At 45.1% G+C, this 22,521-nt stretch overlaps 1 protein-coding gene across 1 annotated transcript in view; it reads right to left on the minus strand.

Moving 5' to 3' along the window:
• Positions 1-22,521, minus strand: part of MYRFL (myelin regulatory factor like) — a 77,620-nt gene that overhangs the window by 27,969 nt on the left and 27,130 nt on the right. The window contains exons 5-13 of the mRNA XM_075274440.1: positions 20,151-20,242; positions 19,875-20,025; positions 18,459-18,654; positions 16,621-16,697; positions 15,700-15,810; positions 14,749-14,839; positions 4,594-4,794; positions 3,234-3,342; positions 124-233 (exon numbers count right to left, since the gene is read on the minus strand). Of these exons, the coding sequence (XP_075130541.1) occupies positions 124-233; positions 3,234-3,342; positions 4,594-4,794; positions 14,749-14,839; positions 15,700-15,810; positions 16,621-16,697; positions 18,459-18,654; positions 19,875-20,025; positions 20,151-20,242 (1,138 nt within the window). The remainder of the gene's footprint in view (positions 1-123; positions 234-3,233; positions 3,343-4,593; positions 4,795-14,748; positions 14,840-15,699; positions 15,811-16,620; positions 16,698-18,458; positions 18,655-19,874; positions 20,026-20,150; positions 20,243-22,521) is intronic.

Below are 22,521 nucleotides of genomic sequence, written 5' to 3' on the forward strand. Positions count from 1 at the left end.
CCTAAAAGTCAACAGAAACATACGATAAAAGAGCTAATGAAAGCACAACCTGCAAATTATTCCTAGATAATTCAAAATTAATAATTCATTCATAAAACACACATTGTATATAACTATACTTACTTTATCTACCATAAGTAAGTTTTCTATGGTCTCTCCATTTTCACATGTAACATTGCCTGCTTCTTTAACAGCATGTGGCAAGACATTTCTCACTTCTTGAGCAATTATACCTGTAGGATAGATAAGAGTCTTGGCTTTTGTTTCCTTATATTATACATTTACACTGAAATCCAGTATTCTGGAATCTGGGGACCAAAAATATGGCAGGCTACTGAAAATTCTGTCATGTCCTAACTATAAATAGATCCTATCAAATACAAGTTAATTCTGTATTGATCATTTCACTGACTGAATGAACTAGAGAAATCTATAAAACTTCACTTTTATTAAATCATTTAAAATACTTTAGATACAATATTAAAAAAAGGTCACTTGTGGTCACTAAGAACGAGGACTCTAAGTACTACAAGCACTCAGTTCCTCAATCCCAAATTAATGTATTAGTGCAGTTATTAGCTAGGGGAGTGGGATGGATAAATAGATAATATCTTCCAGATATGCCAAATGGCTATCTAATAACCCTCTCTCCCTATAACACTTGTAAATCCGTCAGCTGAATCAGAAGGTCCTTAACGTTCTGTGTGTGCTCACTAGATGGCAAATAGGTCCAACCCCTGATCACCTATCCCGAGGCTACTGGCCTAATGCCACACCAATGGTATTCAGTGATAAGGGTGTCAGTCCTGAGCAACACCGGACACAAAATAGAGGCTGTGAACGATTATACGAATATACACTACATAAACTGCACTGTGGGAAAAACGCTAGCCCGTTTCTTTGTTATTTGAATCCTCAGGGGCTAATAAGGTAAATAGGTATAAGATAAGCATTAGCGATAGTTGCCATAAGCATGTGGATGTGACCGCAGCATGACCGCTACTGATATCGGTGGCCGCCGATATCACATAGAATGAATGCCAGAATACCAGGTTAAAGGAAACCTGTCAGGCTAAGGCCCCAAGCAGCGAGCCACAGCCAAAAAACACTGCTGAAAAAAGTGTGGCGGAAACACATCAAGGTTTTTCCTGCAGCGCTGTGATAATGCTGAGCTGTGAGAATGTCCCCTCTGACAGTACATGGCTATGTTACAGTAAAGTAAGGCAGGGGTTCCTCACAGCTCAGCAACCCTAGACTGTAAGGCCTGACCTTCTGACAGTGGGGATATATCAGTGCCGAAACTAACAGCACTTATATCCCCAGCGCAGAGGCACATACCAGGAAAGTCTACAGTGTGCTGAATTCGGTGCAATTTCGGCTCTCTAGCGGTATATACTATTACACATTGATGAAGACATGAAAGGTCCTCTCTACATCCCCATTTTCCATTTTATTTCATTGTAGCTTATTGATCAGTTTTTATCACTTTTTGTTTTAGAGAGGTGAGATTATCAGAAAACATCAATTCTGAAATTTTAATGCTTATGGTGTTTATCATGTAGAATAAATAACGTCATTTTATTTTAGGGGTTGTTACAGATGTGGAGAAGTCTAGACAGGGCCGGCTCCAGGTTTTTATGGGCCCTTGGGCGACAGAGCCTCAGTGGGCCCCCTTGTAAAGGAGGCGGGGGAGTCGAGACACTGTGCGTCGCAGATGAAGCGAGTGACGTCATGCAGGAGTGTGGTGTCACCAACGCCATACCTCCCAATTTTTAAGGAGAAGAAAGAGGAGCAAAATGTGCGGCGCGCTATGCGCGCCGTGGCAAATTTGGCTCCACCCACTTTTGTTGATTCCACCCATTCTCATTCATTTATCATGTGCTCCCACACAGTACAATCCTCCTACAGTCACCCGTAAATTATATGCCCCCCCTCCATCTCTCCCCCAGTTTCATATACACCCTTCCTTTGCCCCCAGTTTCATGTCCCCCCTCCATCTCTGTCCCTAGTTTCATCACGTTCTCCCCCTTCATCTGCCCACAGTTTCATGTCCCCCGTCTCTGCCCCAGTGTCATGCTGTTCTCTCCCCACCCCCTTCATCTGCCCCAGTGTCATGCCGTTCCCCCCTCCCCTTCATTTGCCCCCCAGTTTCATTGGGCCCCCTCCATCTTTGTCCCCAGTTTGATGCCGTTCTCTCCCCACCACCTTCATGTTCTCCAGTGTCATGCCGTTCCCCCCCTCCCCTTTATTTGCCCCCCAGTTTCATGGGCCCCCTTCATTATGTTCCACCTTTATATTTAATACAAAACAAACACTTATACTCACCTTCCATCACTCACCTTCCATCGATCCCCCGACGCTCCTCTCTCTAGTCACATACGCGATTAAAGCAGGAGCTGTGAGTTCAGCTCCTGCTTAGCTGCGGCCCGGCTTGTGTGTGTATGCGTGATGACGTCATCACGCCTACACACGCAAGCTGGGCCGGAGCTTTAAAGTAGGAGCTGAACTCACAGCTCCTGCTTTAATCGCGTATGTATTCCAGCTCATCGGCGGACGGACGCCGATGAGCTGAAATCGTGACAGGCAAGTGCCGGGGGCCCCCAGAGGCTCTGTGGGCCCCGGCACTTGCCCGACTATGCCGTGCGCTGACGCCGGCCCTGAGTCTAGATTTACTTTTTTTTCTGTAAATTTGAAATGTCAGGTTAATAAGGCCTTAGACTGACTGTTAACTATACTTTTAACACAGGACAGAAGAAGACACAGGGAAAAGGCATTACAGAAGAAGATGGAGGCGGCGCTAGAGATTTCTCTTGCAGCATTGGGGATGCCCCCAATGCTGTTTGAGTGCTGAGAACAGTCTCCAGTGCTGCGAGAGAACTCATTTGCATACAGACGAATTCCGGGATTTCTACCGAACAGCGGCGCAGAGAAGACATCTAAAGGTAGGAGACGAATAGCCATTCTTAAGGCTATTTCTATGTGTGATCGAGAAAAAAATGTGATCTTAATAATAGAATCCCTTTAAGGTTTCTTATATTTCTAGTCTCTGGTTTATAATCTGAGAAACAGTAACCCATAAACAAAGGTATTGTGGATGAAGTCGTACAACTATGAATTATATTGAAAGCCCATCAGATGAAATATTGCCTTTTTAAAATACTTCAAAATAAAATCATATTAAATTTGAAATTCTGAAAATACATATTTTTTTTAATGAAAAGTAAAAATGAAACCTGTTTCATGAAGAGAGTCAATTCCCATGGTGGTTGCAAATTCAGGTCTATAGTCATATTCTACCAGCCTCATCTGAGCTATTCTTCTGAGCTGCTCCATTGTGTCCACCTGAAAAAAATAAAATGTCGTATACAGTGCCAGTACAGTTTCGGATATCATTCCTGAACTAGTCATACAGTATTATTACATATACATACATATATATATACAAATGAGCTCTCCGCAGCAATGAGGGCGGGCTCCAGCGCTGAAAGGCAGATGAGCGCATCCCCATTGCTACCCGAGAGCTCTTTCCTGCGCCGCCTCCTTCTTCTGCAGCAACTCCGCCTCTTCTAGCTTCTCTTGCTCTTGTAGTTCTATACAGGAGCATAGAGAGGCCACCCCAAAATGGCCGCCAGCCGGCTCCTGTATTGAACTGCAAGAGCGGCTACCCAAAAATGGCTGCCGGCCATTTTTGGGTAGCCGCTCTTGCAGTTCAATACAGGAGCCGGCCGGCGGCCATTTTTGGGTAGCCGCTCTTGCAGTTCAATACAGGAGCTGGCCGGTGGCCATTTTGGGGTAGCCTCTCTATGCTCCTGTATAGAACTACAAGAGCAAGAGAAGCCAGAAGAGGCGGAGTTGCTGCAGAACAAGGAGGCGGTGCTGGAAAGAGCTCTGGGCAGCAATGGGGACGCGCTCATCGGTGTTTCAACACTAGGGCCCGCCCTCATTGCTGCGGAGAGCTCATTTGCATACCGGTTAAAACAGGTATTTCTACGGAACGGCGCGGCGGAGACCACGTCTAAAGGTAGGAGATGAATAGCCTTTCTTAAGGCTATTCCGACGTGTTCATTAGAAAAAAAGGTAGTTTAATGGTAGAATCCCTTTAAACTGTATATATATCTGACTCGTTGCAATAACTACCTGGGGCAGCATGGTGGTTCAGTGGTTAGCACTGTTACCTTGCAATGCTGGGGTTGAATCCAACCAAGAGGAACATTTGCATGGTTTTACTCCGGTTGTCATCCTTTGACAACAAACAACTATTGTGTGAAACCAGCCTAATGCCACATGCTTTATGGCTTTTTCAGTATGTGAGAAACCGGGCCATTCTTGCATTTCTAGACCTTGTTGGCTATTATGTGAAAGTGACAAAATACACGGAACCAAACACTAATATCATTGATGAATTTAAGGTAATAGACTGAAACCAGGAGGATGACCGAATGTGAATGTAACATAAGGTTGCCACTCAGGTATTCTTCTATACAGGTCACAGTTTTGATGTATTTTGAAGAAGCCATATCTTGTGTGTCACTTGAATGATGTTTGCATTCAACAGTGTAGACCAGAATAGCATAAGAGCTCCTTGGGGCTTACCTCCTGGATGTTCCTCTTCGCTCGCCTGTCAGAAGGATGCATGACCGTCCCCATCACTTTCACATTGCCACAGACAACCAGAGCTTCATCTGGTGTGTCAGTGTTAATTCCTACTCGACCATGAGACACCACTGTCTCTGGGACATGCCCTCTCTGCCATAGGACATCATTATCATTTTCAAACTGCCCAGGGTTTGATGCCTAAGATACAAAGCACAAAATACATGAAAGTTTGTGTTTAACTGCATACATGCTATGTAGCTGTAGGTGCTGTATAGCTACAGTAAATAGACGCTGCATAATTCATGGATAATACTGGAAGATAAAGGGGTTTTCTAACCTCTAATGCATCTTCCATACTGATGACCAGGGGCGTAATTACCGGGGTAGCAGTGGTAGCAGCTGCCACAGGGCCCGGGGCATTAGGGGCCCAGCGACAGCCGTTACCGCTGCAGTTTTTTTTTTTTACTAGGCCATTACTAGGCCTCAGAGTATATTGATTGGAAGCCCAGGATAGGTAAGGGCACATAAAAACGCTGTTAGGGTGCATTCACACTGAGTAAACGCTAGCTTATTCTGTAGAGTAAAATTACACTTGTAAATTTTGCTATCCCATTGACTTCAATGACATTTTACAGGCGTATTTTTACAGGCGTATTTTTTACAGGCGTATTTTTTACAGGCGTATTTTTACACTTGTAAAAAAATATCATTGAAGTCAATGGGATAGCAAAATTTACAAGTGTAATTTTACCCTACAAAATAAGCTAGCGTTTACTCAGTGTGAATGCACCCTTACTTAACTCTCCAGGCTCCAGACAGCCTTCGGGCCTACTTATGTCCCAGGTCATGTAACTTATGTCCCGGATGTCACTGAAGATGGCCAACACCACCGAGGAGTGCAGCAGAGCCAAGGAGATGTAAGTAACAGTGTTTTTTATGTTGGTTGTCCCCCTCGGTCTCCGATTATTATACTCTGGGGTCTGAAAAGACCCGAAATCAGTGGTCTGACTAGGAATGGCGTGGCCCTAGTTACACCACTGCTGATTACCTGTTCCAGAAGCCTCCAGATGTCAGAAGCTGCACCAGTGGATGGGGAGCATGTCCAATCTATTCTTGTTTAAGTAATACGTTCGGTGCAGCACTACCCCATATACAGTAGACGAGGTCACTGTATAGCTTGAGTAGGAGCAGACTGCACATGCTCCCCATCTGCTGCAGTAGCTTGAGCCTGCTAGAACTGCTGATCTGTGGAGGGCCCAGGTGTCAGACTACCATAGATTGAATGCTAATTACCTATTCTGCTTATAGGTTATCAGTACAAAATGTGTATTAGGTACAGAAAACCCCTTCAATTACTGTTACAGTATACAGTCTTCATACAGTATATATCTAAGAGCTCATTACAGCTCAGTTGTTCAGAGTCTAGAACTTGCTCTCCTTTATATACAGAAGCTCAGTCCTGGGCCAGTCCCAGCATTATGTGGACCCTTGAGTGACAGAGTTACAATGGAACCATTTATGCCTCATATAAGTCTGGGGCTACATGGTGATTTTAGTAGCAACACAAACCATCTTGTCACCTTGCAACATCACAAGTATTGTAAGTGCATTGGACTGGAGCGACTACCATCTAGTCATAACACATTTGTGCACTGTTCTCTTTTTTGTAGCCCAGCAGGTGTTTTGTAATATGCAGGGTTTTTTTTTTTACTTGATGAGATGAGATGAAATCTCATACACTTTACTGTAAAACACAAATGTGCTGCATTTATATGATCTAGGGCCTTGGCCTAAGACCAAACAATCCCCTTTAAAATACCATTGCCATAAACATACTGCATATCTGTTCTTAACAGATACTGACCACAAACATGGACAAAGGAGTACGTTTCCCTAACCTTTCCCCCTGCCAGAGATTAGACTTCCATGATTCACATAGTTGTCTAATAGCTCTAAATAGAATTTCACCCCTGCCACATTCCCTGACTTCACCCTGCTTCCATTTTACCATCTTTGATCTCTTACTGATCTCAAGGATAAAGCAGGGTTAGTATAATCCCAAGTATTGCTTCTGCTGGCAGATGTAAACTCTGGTGAAACATCTTGATGACATCTCTTCCTTCTCATCCGAATCTGAGTGATGGGGAGTCGCATGTACTGACATAAACTCCATCACAGAGGACCGTGTGCGCGAGATACAGCGTCATTTGTCAGCTAGCTTGTGCAGTCCCTCTTCACACATTTACTTACAATACCAGCTTTCTCATTTTCTTCTGTACAGAATAGTTCATCTTAGATATTTATAACTAGCTTGATAAGACAAGAGTCATTCAGGGTTCATACCTGATGCAGGCCCATATTTATTAATACTTGCACCAATAAAACTGCATGTGATGAATCGCAGTCTCGCCCAGAACCACTTTGGCGCAGAAACCGCAATCACCTTCTTATCTATACCGTCCACTCTCACAGCCAGAGAGTGGACCGGGCTTTATAGGATAATACGAGAAGAGCCTTCTAAAGTTTTAAAATTTTATTAACCCAAGATGGTCGACACTAGTCAGCCAGAGATATATATAAAGATATACTCTGGCGGTTACAAGCTTATACGGTTACAGAAAGGTACGTGCAGTAAGATAAAAAGAATAAAAGATTAGAAACAGGGATATAATACCAGATTCGGTCTCCGGAATTCCACTCATGAAATCCAGGGCACATAGCTTTAGAGTCCTGTTAGGTAGTCCACAGATGGAAAGGAGTTGATGACCCCATTAACAGAATAGTCCAGGGTGCATGGTATTTCCATAGGCGTTAGTCAATAGTCCAGGGGAACATGTTCCACAGCATCACAGCACCTAGTGACACATGCCAGTAGACCAGGAAGAACACAGCCAAAGAACAAAAGACGCCGGGTCCTGGCATGGGTGACAATATATCTCCCCTCAGCCCCCTCCCACAATGAGGTCAGCAAGGTGGGCATCTCAGCCCCCTCACCTTATACCAGAATAACTATAAATGGCCATAACTCTTTACCAGGTGAACCCACTGTTTGGCTAGGGGCATGATGGGGTTCCTCACAAAATCCCCATCAGGTAGAGACCAAGGATGATTTCCCAATTCCCTATGGGTAACGAGTTCAGTGCTGGAACCCCTCCTAGGCCTCTGATTGGATCGTGCTTGGGCTCAAAACGTGCGGCCTGGTACTGTGCACAGGAGGAAGTTATTGTCATGACTGTATCATTTTTCCTGTGACCATAACTTCATAAATCCCATAACTGACTGAAGTTTTAACGGAGTCGAGCAGTCTACCACTAAGTGTTAGAACTTTCAGAGCCAGGATGGCCCCCTGCTAGGATTAACGAAGTTCGCACAGACATGCTAATGCCATGCCCAGGGTGAAACACAGGGATGATCAAAGCCACTTCCAGGGGGTAATCGTGGACACTATCTCTCACATCCTGCTAATCAGGTAGAGGGAATCCATCTGAGGCAAATGGGGAATATATCTGAGATGGGCATGGGAAAAAAATCATAACTCTGGGCCATTCATCACACCTCCCCCTTTTAGAGCGTGCTGGGAGGAAGGAGGACCCTACGATCCTCTTCCTCACACACCTCCGCAGCCTCACCGCGCCTGGACAAACCGTCGGCATTGCCATGGGCCCGGCCGGGCTTGTGGCGGATGTCGTAGTTGTACTGCTGGAGCACTAGACTCCACCGCAGCAGCCGTCCATTCTGACCTACACGTTTGATCCAGGTCAGAGGGTTGTGGTCCGTCACCACGGTGAAGTGGCGCCCATACAAGTAGGGTTGCAGATGCTGCAGGGCCCAGACAATTGCTAGGCATTCCTTCTCCACCGTGGCGTAGGCCACTTCCCGCGGTAGAAGCTTTCTACTGAGGTACTGCACCGGGTGCTCGTGCCCTGCAGAGTCAACCTGACTCAGCACAGCACCGAGGCCGTAGGTGCTGGCGTCCGTCTGTAGAACAAGCGGACGTGACTCATCGTACGCTTGTAGTACAGGGGCGCTGGCCAGGGCCGCTTTCAGGGCCCGGAAGGAGTGCTCGCAGGCAGCCGTCCACTGGACAGCTTGCGGCAGCTTCTTCTTGGTGAGGTCTGTCAGGGGAGCCGCCAGAGCACTATAGTTTGGTACAAACTTCCTATAGTACCCTGCCGTACCCAGGAAAGACATCACCTGTCGCTTGGTCCGGGGGGTTGGCCAGGACGTGATCACGTCCAGCTTCTCAGGTTCGGGTCTCAGAGCTCCCCCACCTACCCGGTGTCCCAGGTATTGGACCTCGCGCATGCCCAACTGGCACTTTTCTGGCTTGATGGTCAAGCCCGCCTGGTGGATCCGCCCCAGCACCTGCGCCAGGTGCTGTAGGTGTTCCTCCCAAGTGGGACTGAAGACGGCAATGTCGTCCAGGTACGCAGTCGCGAACCCTTCACATCCCGACAGCAGGGAGTTGACCATCCGCTGAAAAGTGGCAGGGACATTCTTCATGCCGAATGGCAGGACAGTGGACTCGTACAGTCCAAAGGGGGTGATAAAGGCAGACCGCTCCTGGGCCTGTGGGGACAGCGGAATCTGCCAGTATCCTCGACTCAAGTCCATGATGGACAGGTATTGGGCCTTACCTAACCGGTCAAGCAGGTCATCGATGCGCGGCATGGGGTACGCATCATCGACCGTAATCTCATTGAGACCCCTGTAGTCCACACAGAACCGGGTGGTCCGGTCTTTTTTGGGCACAAGGACTACAGGCGAAGCCCAGGCACTGTGCGAGGGCTGAATCACCCCCAGTTCCAGCATTTCGTCGATCTCCTTTCGCATCTGGACCTGTACCTCGGAGGAGACGCGGTATGGCGATCGCCGGATAGGGGTATGATTCCCGGTATCCACATGGTGGATAGCCTGGTCGGTTCTCCCAGGCTTCCCGGAGAACAGACCAGGGAGGGAGTGCAGAACTTCGTTAAGCTGGGACCGTTGGGCCTCTGCTAGCAGGGGATTCACCTGGGCCTCTCCGGGGGACTCCCCTACCCTAAAATGAGCAAGCAAGTCAACAAGGCCATCCTCCTCCCCCTCTTCTAGCAGACTGCACACCAGAAAGGCACTGGCTTCCTGGTCATGATGATCCTTCATCATGTTGACATGGAAGACTTTGTGCCTGTTCCGGTCCGGATCAATTGTGACCAGATAGCTGGCGCTGTTGACCTGCTGGTGCACGACGTATGGACCAGCCCACTTGGCCTGGAGCTTGTCAGGGGGCTCTGGGACTAGGACCCATACCTTCTGCCCCGGCTGGTAAGTTTTTTCACGAGCATTCTGATCATACCAGCGCTTCTGGTTGGCCTGGGCCTGGACCACGTTGTCATGCACCAGCTGCGCCATAGTCTGCATTTGTTTGCGGAGTCGCAGGACATACTCCACGACTGGCACACCTGGGATGGTCGAGTCTCCTTCCCACGACTCTTTCACGAGAGCTAGGGGCCCACGTACACGTCTCCCATACAAGAGCTCGAAGGGGGAGAACCCCGTCGAGGCTTGAGGCACCTCCCGGTAAGCAAACAGCAGGTGCGGGAGATACGGCTCCCAGTCGGGCCCATGGGACTCGACTAACATCCGAAGCATCTGCTTCAAGGTGCCATTGAACCGTTCACAGAGGCCATTGGTCTGTGGATGGTACGGGCTGGTCACCAGATGCTGCACCTCTGTTACCTTACACAGGCCTTGCATCAAGGCAGACATGAACTGGGTACCTTGGTCCGTGAGCATCTCCCTGGGGAACCCAACACGGGAGAAGATGCCTACCAGCGCCTTAGCCACTACATCGGCCCGGGTGGAGGACAGCGCAACAGCTTCTGGGTATCTAGTAGCATAGTCTACTACCGTTAATATGTAACGTTTCCCGGTGCGGCTGGGGATGGACAGGGGTCCAATGAGGTCCACAGCCACCCACTGGAAAGGTTCGGTTATGATGGGCATAGGTATCATAGGGGCCTTGGAGCTCTGCCCCGCCTTGCCCATCCTCTGACAGGTGTCACATGAACAGCAGTATCTAGCTACGTCCTTCCCCATCCTGGGCCAATAGAACAAGTGGCTGAGGCGGGCCTTGGTCTTGGTGACTCCTAGGTGGCCTGCCAGGGGAATGTCATGAGCGATACGCGACAACTCTGCCCGATAGGGCTGGGGTACCACTAAATGCCTCTCCCAGAGCAGACTCCCCTCTTCCCCGGTGGGGACAGTCTCCCGGTACAACCTCCCTTGCTCCCAGTACACGCGTTCCTTGTCCGTTTCCAAGGGAGGTCGAGCGGCACGCTCCTTCAAAGCATCCAGACTTGGGTCAGCCTGGACCGCGTCCCTGAACTCCTGACTGGAGCTAGACAGTAGGGACAAGCATGTTTCATACCTGCCGGATTCATCCGGCTCCAGGGTAGAAGGGCTAGACACAGCGATCTCAGTACCTTCGCCGGGCGGTGGAAGGAGCGGCCCCGGAGCTGGGGTACCTTCCACCTCCTTAGCCCGCTGGCTGCGGGTGACCACCGCAACGTCTGCAGTCGGTCCCAGACCCGGAATGTCCCTGAGACCTCCATGACTCGCCTGGCCACCTGGTACATCAACAATAGTTACAGGACACACATCAAGAATGACATTGGCATTGACAGCATTATCATTAACATCTGGTGTGTCAAAGAGGGTTGTAGAGGGGCGGGCTTGAGACAAGGTCAGAGAGAGGGGGTCATCAGCCCCCGCAGGGGTGGGCGTGTCCACAGACACTGCAGCCCTCTCTTCCTTCACAGACACAGGCACAGCCTCATTAGCATTTTCACTGAACTCTGCTGGGAGCACACAGCTAACCCCTCCCTCTGCCTGGGGGACAGACTTCAGCATCACATCTGCATCAACCTTAACAGACAAAGTATCACAAACATTTGGAGCAACTTCCACCCCATAATGGGACACCAGGGGCCCTAAGTCAGTCCCCAACAGTACGTTAGCAGGCAGGTCAGGCATCACTCCCACCTCCCGCATTCCTCTTCCCGCACCCCAGTCCAAATGGACCCAAGCCATGGGCACGGTAAAACGTTCTTGTCCAATACCCCTCAGGGTCAGAGTTTTCCCAGGGATAATACTGTCCAGAGGGACCACATCAGGTTGCACCAGGGTAACACCCGCCCCAGTGTCCCGAAATCCCATGACCACTTTATCCCCCACAGTAACCTGTTGACGGTTAGCATTAGATGGAGCCCCCAAACCCCCAACCAAATACACAGACGGGTCAGCCGGGGTAGTTCGGGGAGCAGGGGGGTTCTTATGGCGGTTGGGGCACTTCGGACTGATATGTCCAGGCTGGTTACAGGCAAAACACCGCCGGACCTCCCCTCGGGGCTTGGAGGGGGTCACCAGGGTGTCCGGAGTTTTTGGGACAGGGGAATTAGGGGGACCCTTCGGGGTCAAGTTTGTCTTACCCCCCCTCCAGCTGTGGCTGGCAGGCTTCCGAGACCTCCGGTTGGCGACATAGCGATCTGCCAAGGCCGCAGTCGCATAAACATCCCCGGGGTCCTGGTCCAAGATGTACTGCTGCACCTCCTCGGGACAGATATTCAACAACTGCTCCCGTAGCATAATGTCGGCGAGCTCCTCCTTGGTGGTGACGGTTTTGCCATCCGTCCACTGCTGGAACCACACACACATCCGGGCCGTTGCATCTGTAAAGCTCTCCGTAGGTTTCTTCTGTATACTCCGGAACTTTAGGCGATACACCTCCGGTGTGAGCTGGTATCTCTGGATCAGTGCTGCTTTGACAGACTCATAATCCTGGGCCCTCCCGGCTGGTACGCTCAGATAGGCATCCAGAGCTTTGCCCTTCAGCCGAGGAGTCAGATAACGGACCCATTCGGCTTCTGGGAGTTGATACTGTTTGCATGCCCTCTCAAATCCCTGCAAGAACCTGTCCAAGTCCCCATCTGGCTCCAAGACTGGGAAGTCCTCCTGGCGAGGTCTCTGTGCATAGCCATCTTGGCCTTGATAAGGGCGATTAGACATCTGCAGCCGGGCCATTTCTAACTGATGGGCCCTCTCCGCTGCGGCTCTCACATCCCTTTGATGCTCAAGGATCAACTGTAGGCGAGCATTAGCGTCACTGGGGCCCAACTGCTGCAGGGCCAGTTGCAACGTAAAGTCTATTCCCTCCATAGACCCGAGACTGCTGGGTCTGTTAGGAGAATTAGTCCTAGGCACAGGGAGTTCTGCTGTGCTTTCCTCCATATCTTGCACCACGGCTCCTGTCTGCTCATCAGCCATCTGCTCAGTGCCACTGGATGCAAGTGGTTGCAACTCCCTGGTTCTGCTCCTCAGACCGCTAGCCATCCGCTGAACGGTCTTACAGAACAGAGGATAGGATAGGCAGATAGAAAGAAAGAAAGAAGGAAAGAGCACTAAATCACACTTTCACCGAATATACAGCTTGTTCTAGTACCGGGCTCAACTCATAGGCTTGTCGCAACAATCCCCAATGCTTGAGTTATAACGAACTCACAGCACTGTTTATCCTATATCCCACCACGCTGCCACCAATGTGATGAATCGCAGTCTCGCCCAGAACCACTTTGGCGCAGAAACCGCAATCACCTTCTTATCTATACCGTCCACTCTCACAGCCAGAGAGTGGACCGGGCTTTATAGGATAATACGAGAAGAGCCTTCTAAAGTTTTAAAATTTTATTAACCCAAGATGGTCGACACTAGTCAGCCAGAGATATATATAAAGATATACTCTGGCGGTTACAAGCTTATACGGTTACAGAAAGGTACGTGCAGTAAGATAAAAAGAATAAAAGATTAGAAACAGGGATATAATACCAGATTCGGTCTCCGGAATTCCACTCATGAAATCCAGGGCACATAGCTTTAGAGTCCTGTTAGGTAGTCCACAGATGGAAAGGAGTTGATGACCCCATTAACAGAATAGTCCAGGGTGCATGGTATTTCCATAGGCGTTAGTCAATAGTCCAGGGGAACATGTTCCACAGCATCACAGCACCTAGTGACACATGCCAGTAGACCAGGAAGAACACAGCCAAAGAACAAAAGACGCCGGGTCCTGGCATGGGTGACAATATATCTCCCCTCAGCCCCCTCCCACAATGAGGTCAGCAAGGTGGGCATCTCAGCCCCCTCACCTTATACCAGAATAACTATAAATGGCCATAACTCTTTACCAGGTGAACCCACTGTTTGGCTAGGGGCATGATGGGGTTCCTCACAAAATCCCCATCAGGTAGAGACCAAGGATGATTTCCCAATTCCCTATGGGTAACGAGTTCAGTGCTGGAACCCCTCCTAGGCCTCTGATTGGATCGTGCTTGGGCTCAAAACGTGCGGCCTGGTACTGTGCACAGGAGGAAGTTATTGTCATGACTGTATCATTTTTCCTGTGACCATAACTTCATAAATCCCATAACTGACTGAAGTTTTAACGGAGTCGAGCAGTCTACCACTAAGTGTTAGAACTTTCAGAGCCAGGATGGCCCCCTGCTAGGATTAACGAAGTTCGCACAGACATGCTAATGCCATGCCCAGGGTGAAACACAGGGATGATCAAAGCCACTTCCAGGGGGTAATCGTGGACACTATCTCTCACATCCTGCTAATCAGGTAGAGGGAATCCATCTGAGGCAAATGGGGAATATATCTGAGATGGGCATGGGAAAAAAATCATAACTCTGGGCCATTCATCACACTGCAGAAGGTGGTCGATGAGAATTATAATTAATGCAGTAGAAATATGTACAATTCTTAATATTTTTGGTAGATATTGAAAAAGCGGAATTTCTTGTACTACCTACTTTGAGCAGCCAGACATTTCTTGAGTCATAAGACAAACACAAGTATTCACAAGACCTTTAACCTCATCAGTTTCTGCCCAGTTCAGGTCTAAACCGAATATTAGATGTGACCTCAGGTATGCTGAGGCCATTGATCTTTATTTAACAAGTATAAGTGGACGTAACTTTTTCTAGTCGGAAAAAAAGCTTAAAATTTCTGAATGTACTTTGTTGCTCCTCGTGACTTGGCACGAATACCCTCATGCGATATTTTAGCACATGTAGATGTTAAAATGTATATAGAAATGAAAAAAAAACCACTTACCCTCACAATGATTCTTTCTGAGACATGTGCGACTACTAGATAAGGTTCCCCCTTACTGACAGCATACAGACCAATCACCAACATGAAATACCTGTGTAAATGACAACCCGGACAAGCTTAGGACAAAAAAAAAAAAAAAAAAAAACCACGTAGCTGCTCTACTGTGGATAGTTCCTAAAAATGATTTCCCCATTTTATCCTAGCTGAATTTAACCAAGAAAAAGAGAACAGTTTGCAGCTTATTCCCACCTTACACACCATACAAATTGTATCCAAAAGCTGCTTTTACTACTGTTAACAATAATTTGCTGGAAGCCATTTTGTAATCCAAGGAAAATAACCACTCAGTTACCCACTAGCATGAAAATATACCCAGACATTATATCAATGTGTTTCCATATGTTTTTGCTATGCTCACATTCACACCTTACTACACTATGGGATGTTAATTCTACAGTAATGTGAACGCATTATGTTCTGGCCTTCCATTTAGTAGATCTGTATAACAATAGAAAGGCAACCATTTCATCACAGAAAAAAACAAACAGGGACAGATTTTTTCAACATTGGAAACAAATGGCCTTCTTTTAGCATCCGTTTTTAGCAGATCAGTTAAATGGATGGATAAAGCGTGACGAGAATCTACCCTTACTAAGGCTTCATTCAATTGTAAAGAGAATGCAGTGATAACAGTCCTAAAAGTATGGTAAGAATTGTTATGAGGGCATTGTGTCTACTGTTTTATGGCATCACTTCTGAAAGAGAGTAGGAGCTGTCGAGACTGAACAATGCTACATGACATCCTCAAGCATACTCTTTTCACTTGTAAGAGGAGGGCAAAAATGGCCCATTTCTACATTGCTGCATTCACCAGTGTTCTGTAGCACAACATTAACTATATTTTAGGTAGTCACAGTTGCCATATCATTAAGAACATGCATTGTACAATACCTCTGATCTGGATTTGGTTTCCCTTTCTTCCTCATGTTATTTGCCGTAGTTTCACTAAAATGTAACCTTCCCAGGGTAACTTTAGTTACCTGATCTGGGGGTAACGTTACCCTAAAAAAAAATAAAAATTGAAGTTTGGTAAACTTTGAGAAAAGAATTGTCTTGAACCACAAATTGTCAAATAGTAAACTTCAGGGGAATCTATCATTGGCAATAGGCATTTTTAACTAAACATATCTTTGCATAGCCTTTAGGAAGGCTATTCCAGGGATACCTTTTATTTTTTTATCGGCCAAAGCCAGGCGTGGATTGAGCAGCGGGGAGAAGTATAAGCTTTCTATATATGTCCCATTCCTGCTGTAGCTATTCTTGACTTTGGCTCAAAACTGCAGCAAAATCTGCAACATTAAAAAGCTGTGTTTCCACAATGTTGGGCCTTAGCCTTAATGTCCTTCCAGCCACGCTGCATCCTGCTCTATGGTACCACTTGCAATACCACACCACAGGTGACAGGGTAGCCAGAAGGATTATAGAAGAGGGACACAGCCGGGTGATACATCAGCGATTTGCAGGAAAAAGAGGTTCATTTGAAATTCACCAGGATTGTATGTGATGTAATTCAGGATGGGGAGAACTATTACCTTTGGGGGTCACCAATATCTATCTGGATGATAAATAGGACCTATGAAGCGATTATTACTATTGTAGGAGGGGAAATAATTAGGACATTATTACCTATATGTATTAACAATATGTTAACATCAGTCTTATGGTTCCCTTCAACAGGCTATAAATGTAACTACACCTAAATGGCAGAGCTACATTTATAGTGGCAGAATTACTAATGGCCCTTTGAGGACAACCATAAGGCTGATGAAATTGACACAGCTGGTCTAAGAGGTTGGTGAGAAATGCACTTACGTAACAGGATGGAAAGGTCTCTTCGAGCGGTCAGCCTGAGACTGTTCAATGGTAATTGTCTGGTTCGTAGCTTCTACCTATAACAACATTGAATAAGTTGGCGTACTGGAATCATATACATTATACACAGTATATTTATACACTGCTACTGCTTAGGTTTATTAAGCTATGTACCTACTTGTGTTACTTGAAGGACCTTCCACCTTTTTGCAGAATTCTGCATTGTGGCATTCCTCTGTTATCCGTCCTGACAATGTATTACTATATATACAACTGAGGCCCAGATTTAGTAACCGGTAGATAGTGTAAACTTACACAGGCAGTCTAAAAACACGCCAGATTTATCACAGTGACTGATGCTCGATGATAAATCTGACATATTTTTACACAGTCTAGACTATGTTTATACCGCCTATTAGCTAGCTTATTTTCAGCTAGAATTTTATTACGCAATCTTGGTGCATTTTTGGCATATTTTTGTCACTCCATCTTTTTCTGAGAATCCACAACCATGTGTCCAGCAAGTTGAGAAATTTTATTCTAAACTAGATGTGCCAAGAAGCGCCACATTTACAGCAGTGTCTTGCTATAACCACAATAGGAAATATGGGCCTGTGGGTAATCACTTACTTTGTCTATAGGAGGTCAACCTATATAGTCAGCATCAGACTAGATCTACGCCTAGATTTTCTTCTCTCACTATAATAAAAACAATCCTTCTGAAATTCCTATCAATAATAATAATCATAATTCAGTATCCAAAAATTTCTCCTTGTCAAGTGAGTGATTAACCTTTTAATTTTAAACTCAATACATACTGGAGACCCTGAGACAATTTAATAAAAGGAGAAACTTGGAAAACTCTTGAAAATTGCATAGTAACATTTGTACTAATTTATAGAAAACATCTTAAACACAAAAAGGCTATCTGTAGCTCTTGCCTCAGACTGTGTAGGGACAAACCTCTTTGTTAAGAAGAATGATTAGACCCAGTTGTCAATTAATTATTGTATTTCCAGGAGGGATAACAGAGGAACAGCACAAAGCAGAAAAGATGGTCCAGTATTGTAATTTTATGGCAATAAGTATTTACTATATTAAACATGTCCGGAGAGATGACAGGTCTTCTTTAAAATTTCCCTATTCCCATGTTTTCCCTTAAATTTTGAGACAGTTACAATGGTCTCAGGATACAATATTTTCAACATTCAGTGGTCCTTAGTTTGGGCTACTGTATCTTAAAACCAGACTCAACACAAAGCTTAACTGGAGGGTCGAACAAATCTATATGGTCATTTCACTGGTAAAAACCCTGTATTAGTGAAATGCATGCACGTATTGACTGACTAGTAGCGCCTCTCTACAATATAGCGCAGCACTACATACTACACACTTACAGTACCATATATATATTTTTCTCTTGTTTGATCCAGGTTTTCTAATGACATCACCCTGCTTTTAAGCCCTTTATGTATGTTTTAATAGATTTTTTAAATTATAGTCCAATAGTGTAATGGGAACAAAAAATGAAAACTAAGGGGAAAAGCAGATCTTTCACATATGGCTCAGTGGTTACAGATCCTCATTTATCAAGTGACAAAGAAAGCTTTTGCCTTGAGCCCCTATTACATAAAGTATCCCCAAGAATCAGAAGCAAATCTTGTATACTCTCCCCGTGTTTGACTGGGTTTGCCATAGGTCCTCTCACAATCAGAACCCAAATAGGTAGACTTAGAAAAGACCAGAAAAAGTGTCCCAAGCTATATTTACACTGTAGGTTCAATGCTTCTCATAGTACATCATTGTAGAGATCTAAGTATGCATGGTATGCAGCTTACCTTTACTCCAAAGACTTTCAAATGAAAACTGTCAACAGGGTTCAGGCCCATCTGTGTTCTGACATATTTGGGGTTTCCAAGCACTCGGATATGGACTGTGACCTGAAAGTGGTTCTTTTTCTGGCATACATATGCATCATCCACTGTTGAGAAGTTAAATCCTTTGTCGGTGATTACTTGGTATCCCAAGGCAGGGCTATAAGAGAACACATCATCGGCACTTTCATTACATTACATTACATATAGATGACCAAGATTTATTTTAAGAAATTAGACCAGCTTCTTGTCTGTGCTTTAATATAAAAACACATACCATGGTACATGAGAGAAACACTAGTGATCATAAAGCAGGAGTCTCTGTACTTCCTAATAGTAGTACCATTATAGGGTTATGGTACCAAAAAACTATTGACCTATTTCTAACCTCCCCTTCATCTCCACTGGCGATTATTCTCTTCTTATTCTTCTGGATCTCTCAGCAGCATTTGACACTGTTTGACACTGTTGACCACCAAATCCTCCTCACTATGCTCCGCTCTGTCAGCCTCACAGACACTGCGCTCTCTTGGTTTTCCTCTCATCTCTCAGACCGCACATCCAGTGTATCATTTGCGGACTGTGTTTCTTCCCCTCTTTCCCTTGCTGTTGGGGTTCCTCAGGGCTCGGTCCTAGGCCCCCTGCTCTTCTCTCACTACACAGCCCATATTGGACAAACCATCACCAGATTTGGCTTCCAGTACCATCTTTATGCTAATGACACCCAACTATATACCTCATCCCATGATATCACCCCTGCACTGATACAGAACACCAGTGTCTGTTTGCGGTCTGAAATATCAGGTCCATGCTCTATATGAAACTGAATCTTTCAAACACTGAACCTACTGCTGTTTCCACCATCAAATAGATCTATCCCTGATATAACCATTTCAGGCTCCAGCCTTACCATAACTCCTAGGCAGCAGGCCCGCTGCCTTGGGGGTTGTGTGTGACTCAGACCTTTCCTTCACTGTCCAAATCCAATCACTGGTACGCACATGTCATGACAGGACTCCCTGAACGGAATACTAAATGCAGATGTGAACTAGGCCTAAGCCTCTACCCACTTTCAGCTTCTGTTATGAATTAAATTTCCCTCTTGCACTTGAGTGTTACAAAGTTAATTGCTGTCCAATCGAATAAATGTATCATTTCTGTTAGCTTTTGATATAAGGTGCCATAATAGGCAGTATCACAAGCTATAAAACAATCCACTATTGGTTTAGATTTTTATGTTACTATCATGCTACAAAAGGTAGACCTTGGTACACCATGCCGTGCATGCCATTGCAGACATCACATAATATTATTATTATTATTATTATTATTATTATATACAATTGTATGTCTTTTTCCTTATTTAGAATCATTTCTTACATTTGCTCAGAATGTGTATTGTACAGGCTACTCCAACTTGCAGTCTGGTATGGCTTCCAAGCTAGTGACTGATAACATCTGTCAATGGAAGATACTGTCTGTCCATCGCTTTCATATCCATGCACGTCTATCATGCAGTCAGCAGGTGATTCTATAAAAGAAGAAGTCTTTACTACAAACTGTAGAATAAAATGCCCATATCAGAACTAGACAGCTGAATATAGTACTGGTAACTGTAAAGATCCATGCGGTTATTACCACATAATAAAGAATTACTTTGTCTGGTGTCTACATTCCAGGCCTTTGACCAGTCCTCTCTTTCTTCCAAGTGTACATGCTTTCGCTTCTTAGAGGAAGATACTGAAGACCTTGAAAACAAAGTGACATAGATATTAATGTTGTGAAAGTAGGACCCTAGTACTTTTGTATTACAGCTCCAGGAGCCAGGGCCCTGCGGATCAAGAAACTAAACCTGGTTTACCATAAAATCCTATGGTAATCTAATGTAAGTTTCCTAAAACTGCAGGAGGTGTTGGGGTCTTATGGCTTTGGTACAAATGCAGAAGTGCATCAGAATGACCTCAGGTCATATTTTACTTTACAGAAGCCTACCTTTTGCGTGCTCTTATTGATTCTCTATTTAAGCATATGAGTAAGATGTGTGTGTGTGTGTATATATGTGTATATATGTGTATATATGTATATATATATATATATATATATATATATACAGTCCTATGAAAAAGTTTGGGCACCCCTATTAATCTTAATCATTTTTTGTTCTAAATATTTTGGTGTTTGCAACAGCCATTTCAGTTTGATATATCTAATAACTGATGGACACAGTAATATTTCAGGATTGAAATGAGGTTTATTGTACTAACAGAAAATGTGCAATATGCATTAAACCAAAATTTGACCGGTGCAAAAGTATGGGCACCCTTATCATTTTATTGATTTGAATTCCCCTAACTACTTTTTACTGACTTACTGAAGCACAAAATTGGTTTTGTAACCTCAGTGAGCTTTGAACTTCATAGCCAGATGTATCCAATCATAAGAAAAGGTATTTAAGGTGGCCAATTGCAAGTTGATCTCCTATTTGAATCTCCTCTGAAGAGTGGCATCATGGGCTACTCAAAACAACTCTCAAATGATCTGAAAACAAAGATTGTTCAACATAGTTGTTCAGGGGAAGGATACAAAAAGTTGTCTCAGAGATTTAACCTGTCAGTTTCCACTGTGAGGAACATAGTAAGGAAATGGAAGACCACAGGGACAGTTCTTGTTAAGCCCAGAAGTGGCAGGCCAAGAAAAATATCAGAAAGGCAGAGAAGAAGAATGGTGAGAACAGTCAAGGACAATCCACAGACCACCTCCAAAGAGCTGCAGCATCATCTTGCTGCAGATGGTGTCACTGTGCATCGGTCAACTATACAGCGCACTTTGCACAAATAGAAGCTGTATGGGAGAGTGATGAGAAAGAAGCCGTTTCTGCACGTATGCCACAAATAGAGTTGCCTGAGGTATGAAAAAGCACATTTGGACAAGGCAGCTTCATTTTGGAAACAAAAATTGAGTTGTTTGGTTATAAAAAAAAAGGCGTTATGCATGGCGTCCAAAAAGAAACAGCATTCCAAGAAAAACACATGCTACCCACTGTAAAATTTGGTGGAGGTTCCATCATGCTTTGGGGCTGTGTGGCCAATGCCGGCATCGGGAATCTTGTTAAAGTTGAGAGTCGCATGGATTCCACTCAGTATCAGCAGATTCTTGAGAATAATGTTCAAGAATCAGTGACGAAGTTGAAGTTACGCCGGGGATGGATATTTCAGCAAGACAATGATCCAAAACACCGCTCCAAATCCTCAGGCATTCATGCAGAGGAACAATGACAATGTTCTGGAATGGCCATCCCAGTCCCCAGACCTGAATATCATTGAACATCTGTGGGATGATTTGAAGCGGGCTGTCCATGCTCGGCGACCATCTAACTTAACTGAACTTGAATTGTTTGTCCAAAATACCTTCATCCAGGATCCAGGAACTGATTAAAAGCTACAGGAAGCGACTAGAGGCTGTTATCTTTGCAAAAGGAGGATCTACTAAATATTAATGTCACTTTTCTGTTGAGGTGCCCATACTTTTGCACCAGTCAAATTTTGGTTTAATGCATATTGCACATTTTCTGTTAGTACAATAAACCTCATTTCAATCCTGAAATATTACTATTAAGATTAATAGGGGTGCCCAAACTTTTTCACAGGACTGTATATATGTGTGTGTGTGTGTGTGTGTGTGTGTGTGTGTGTGTGTGTGTGTGTGTGTGTGTGTGTTAAGATATATGTATATATAGAAATGACAACAGATCTAGCTGGATTTGTTTTCTAAATCTATGGAACTGCATTGATATCGTGAGTGTGGTCACTGAAAACATACAGCCATACTACCTTTATATAAATTTACATATGATATTCTAAGTAGTTTACCAATGATTTCAGAACATATTTTGTATCTATCTCTAATATATCTTATATTCATAGAACATTATTCTGTTTTACTTTAATATGGTGCTGTGTTTAAAAAACAAAAAACAAACAATCCCATTATGGCTATTATAGAAGGGGACTCCCCTCTATGGGCATGA

Source organism: Leptodactylus fuscus, chromosome 5, assembly GCF_031893055.1.
Source record: "Leptodactylus fuscus isolate aLepFus1 chromosome 5, aLepFus1.hap2, whole genome shotgun sequence".
NCBI lineage: Eukaryota > Metazoa > Chordata > Amphibia > Anura > Leptodactylidae > Leptodactylus > Leptodactylus fuscus.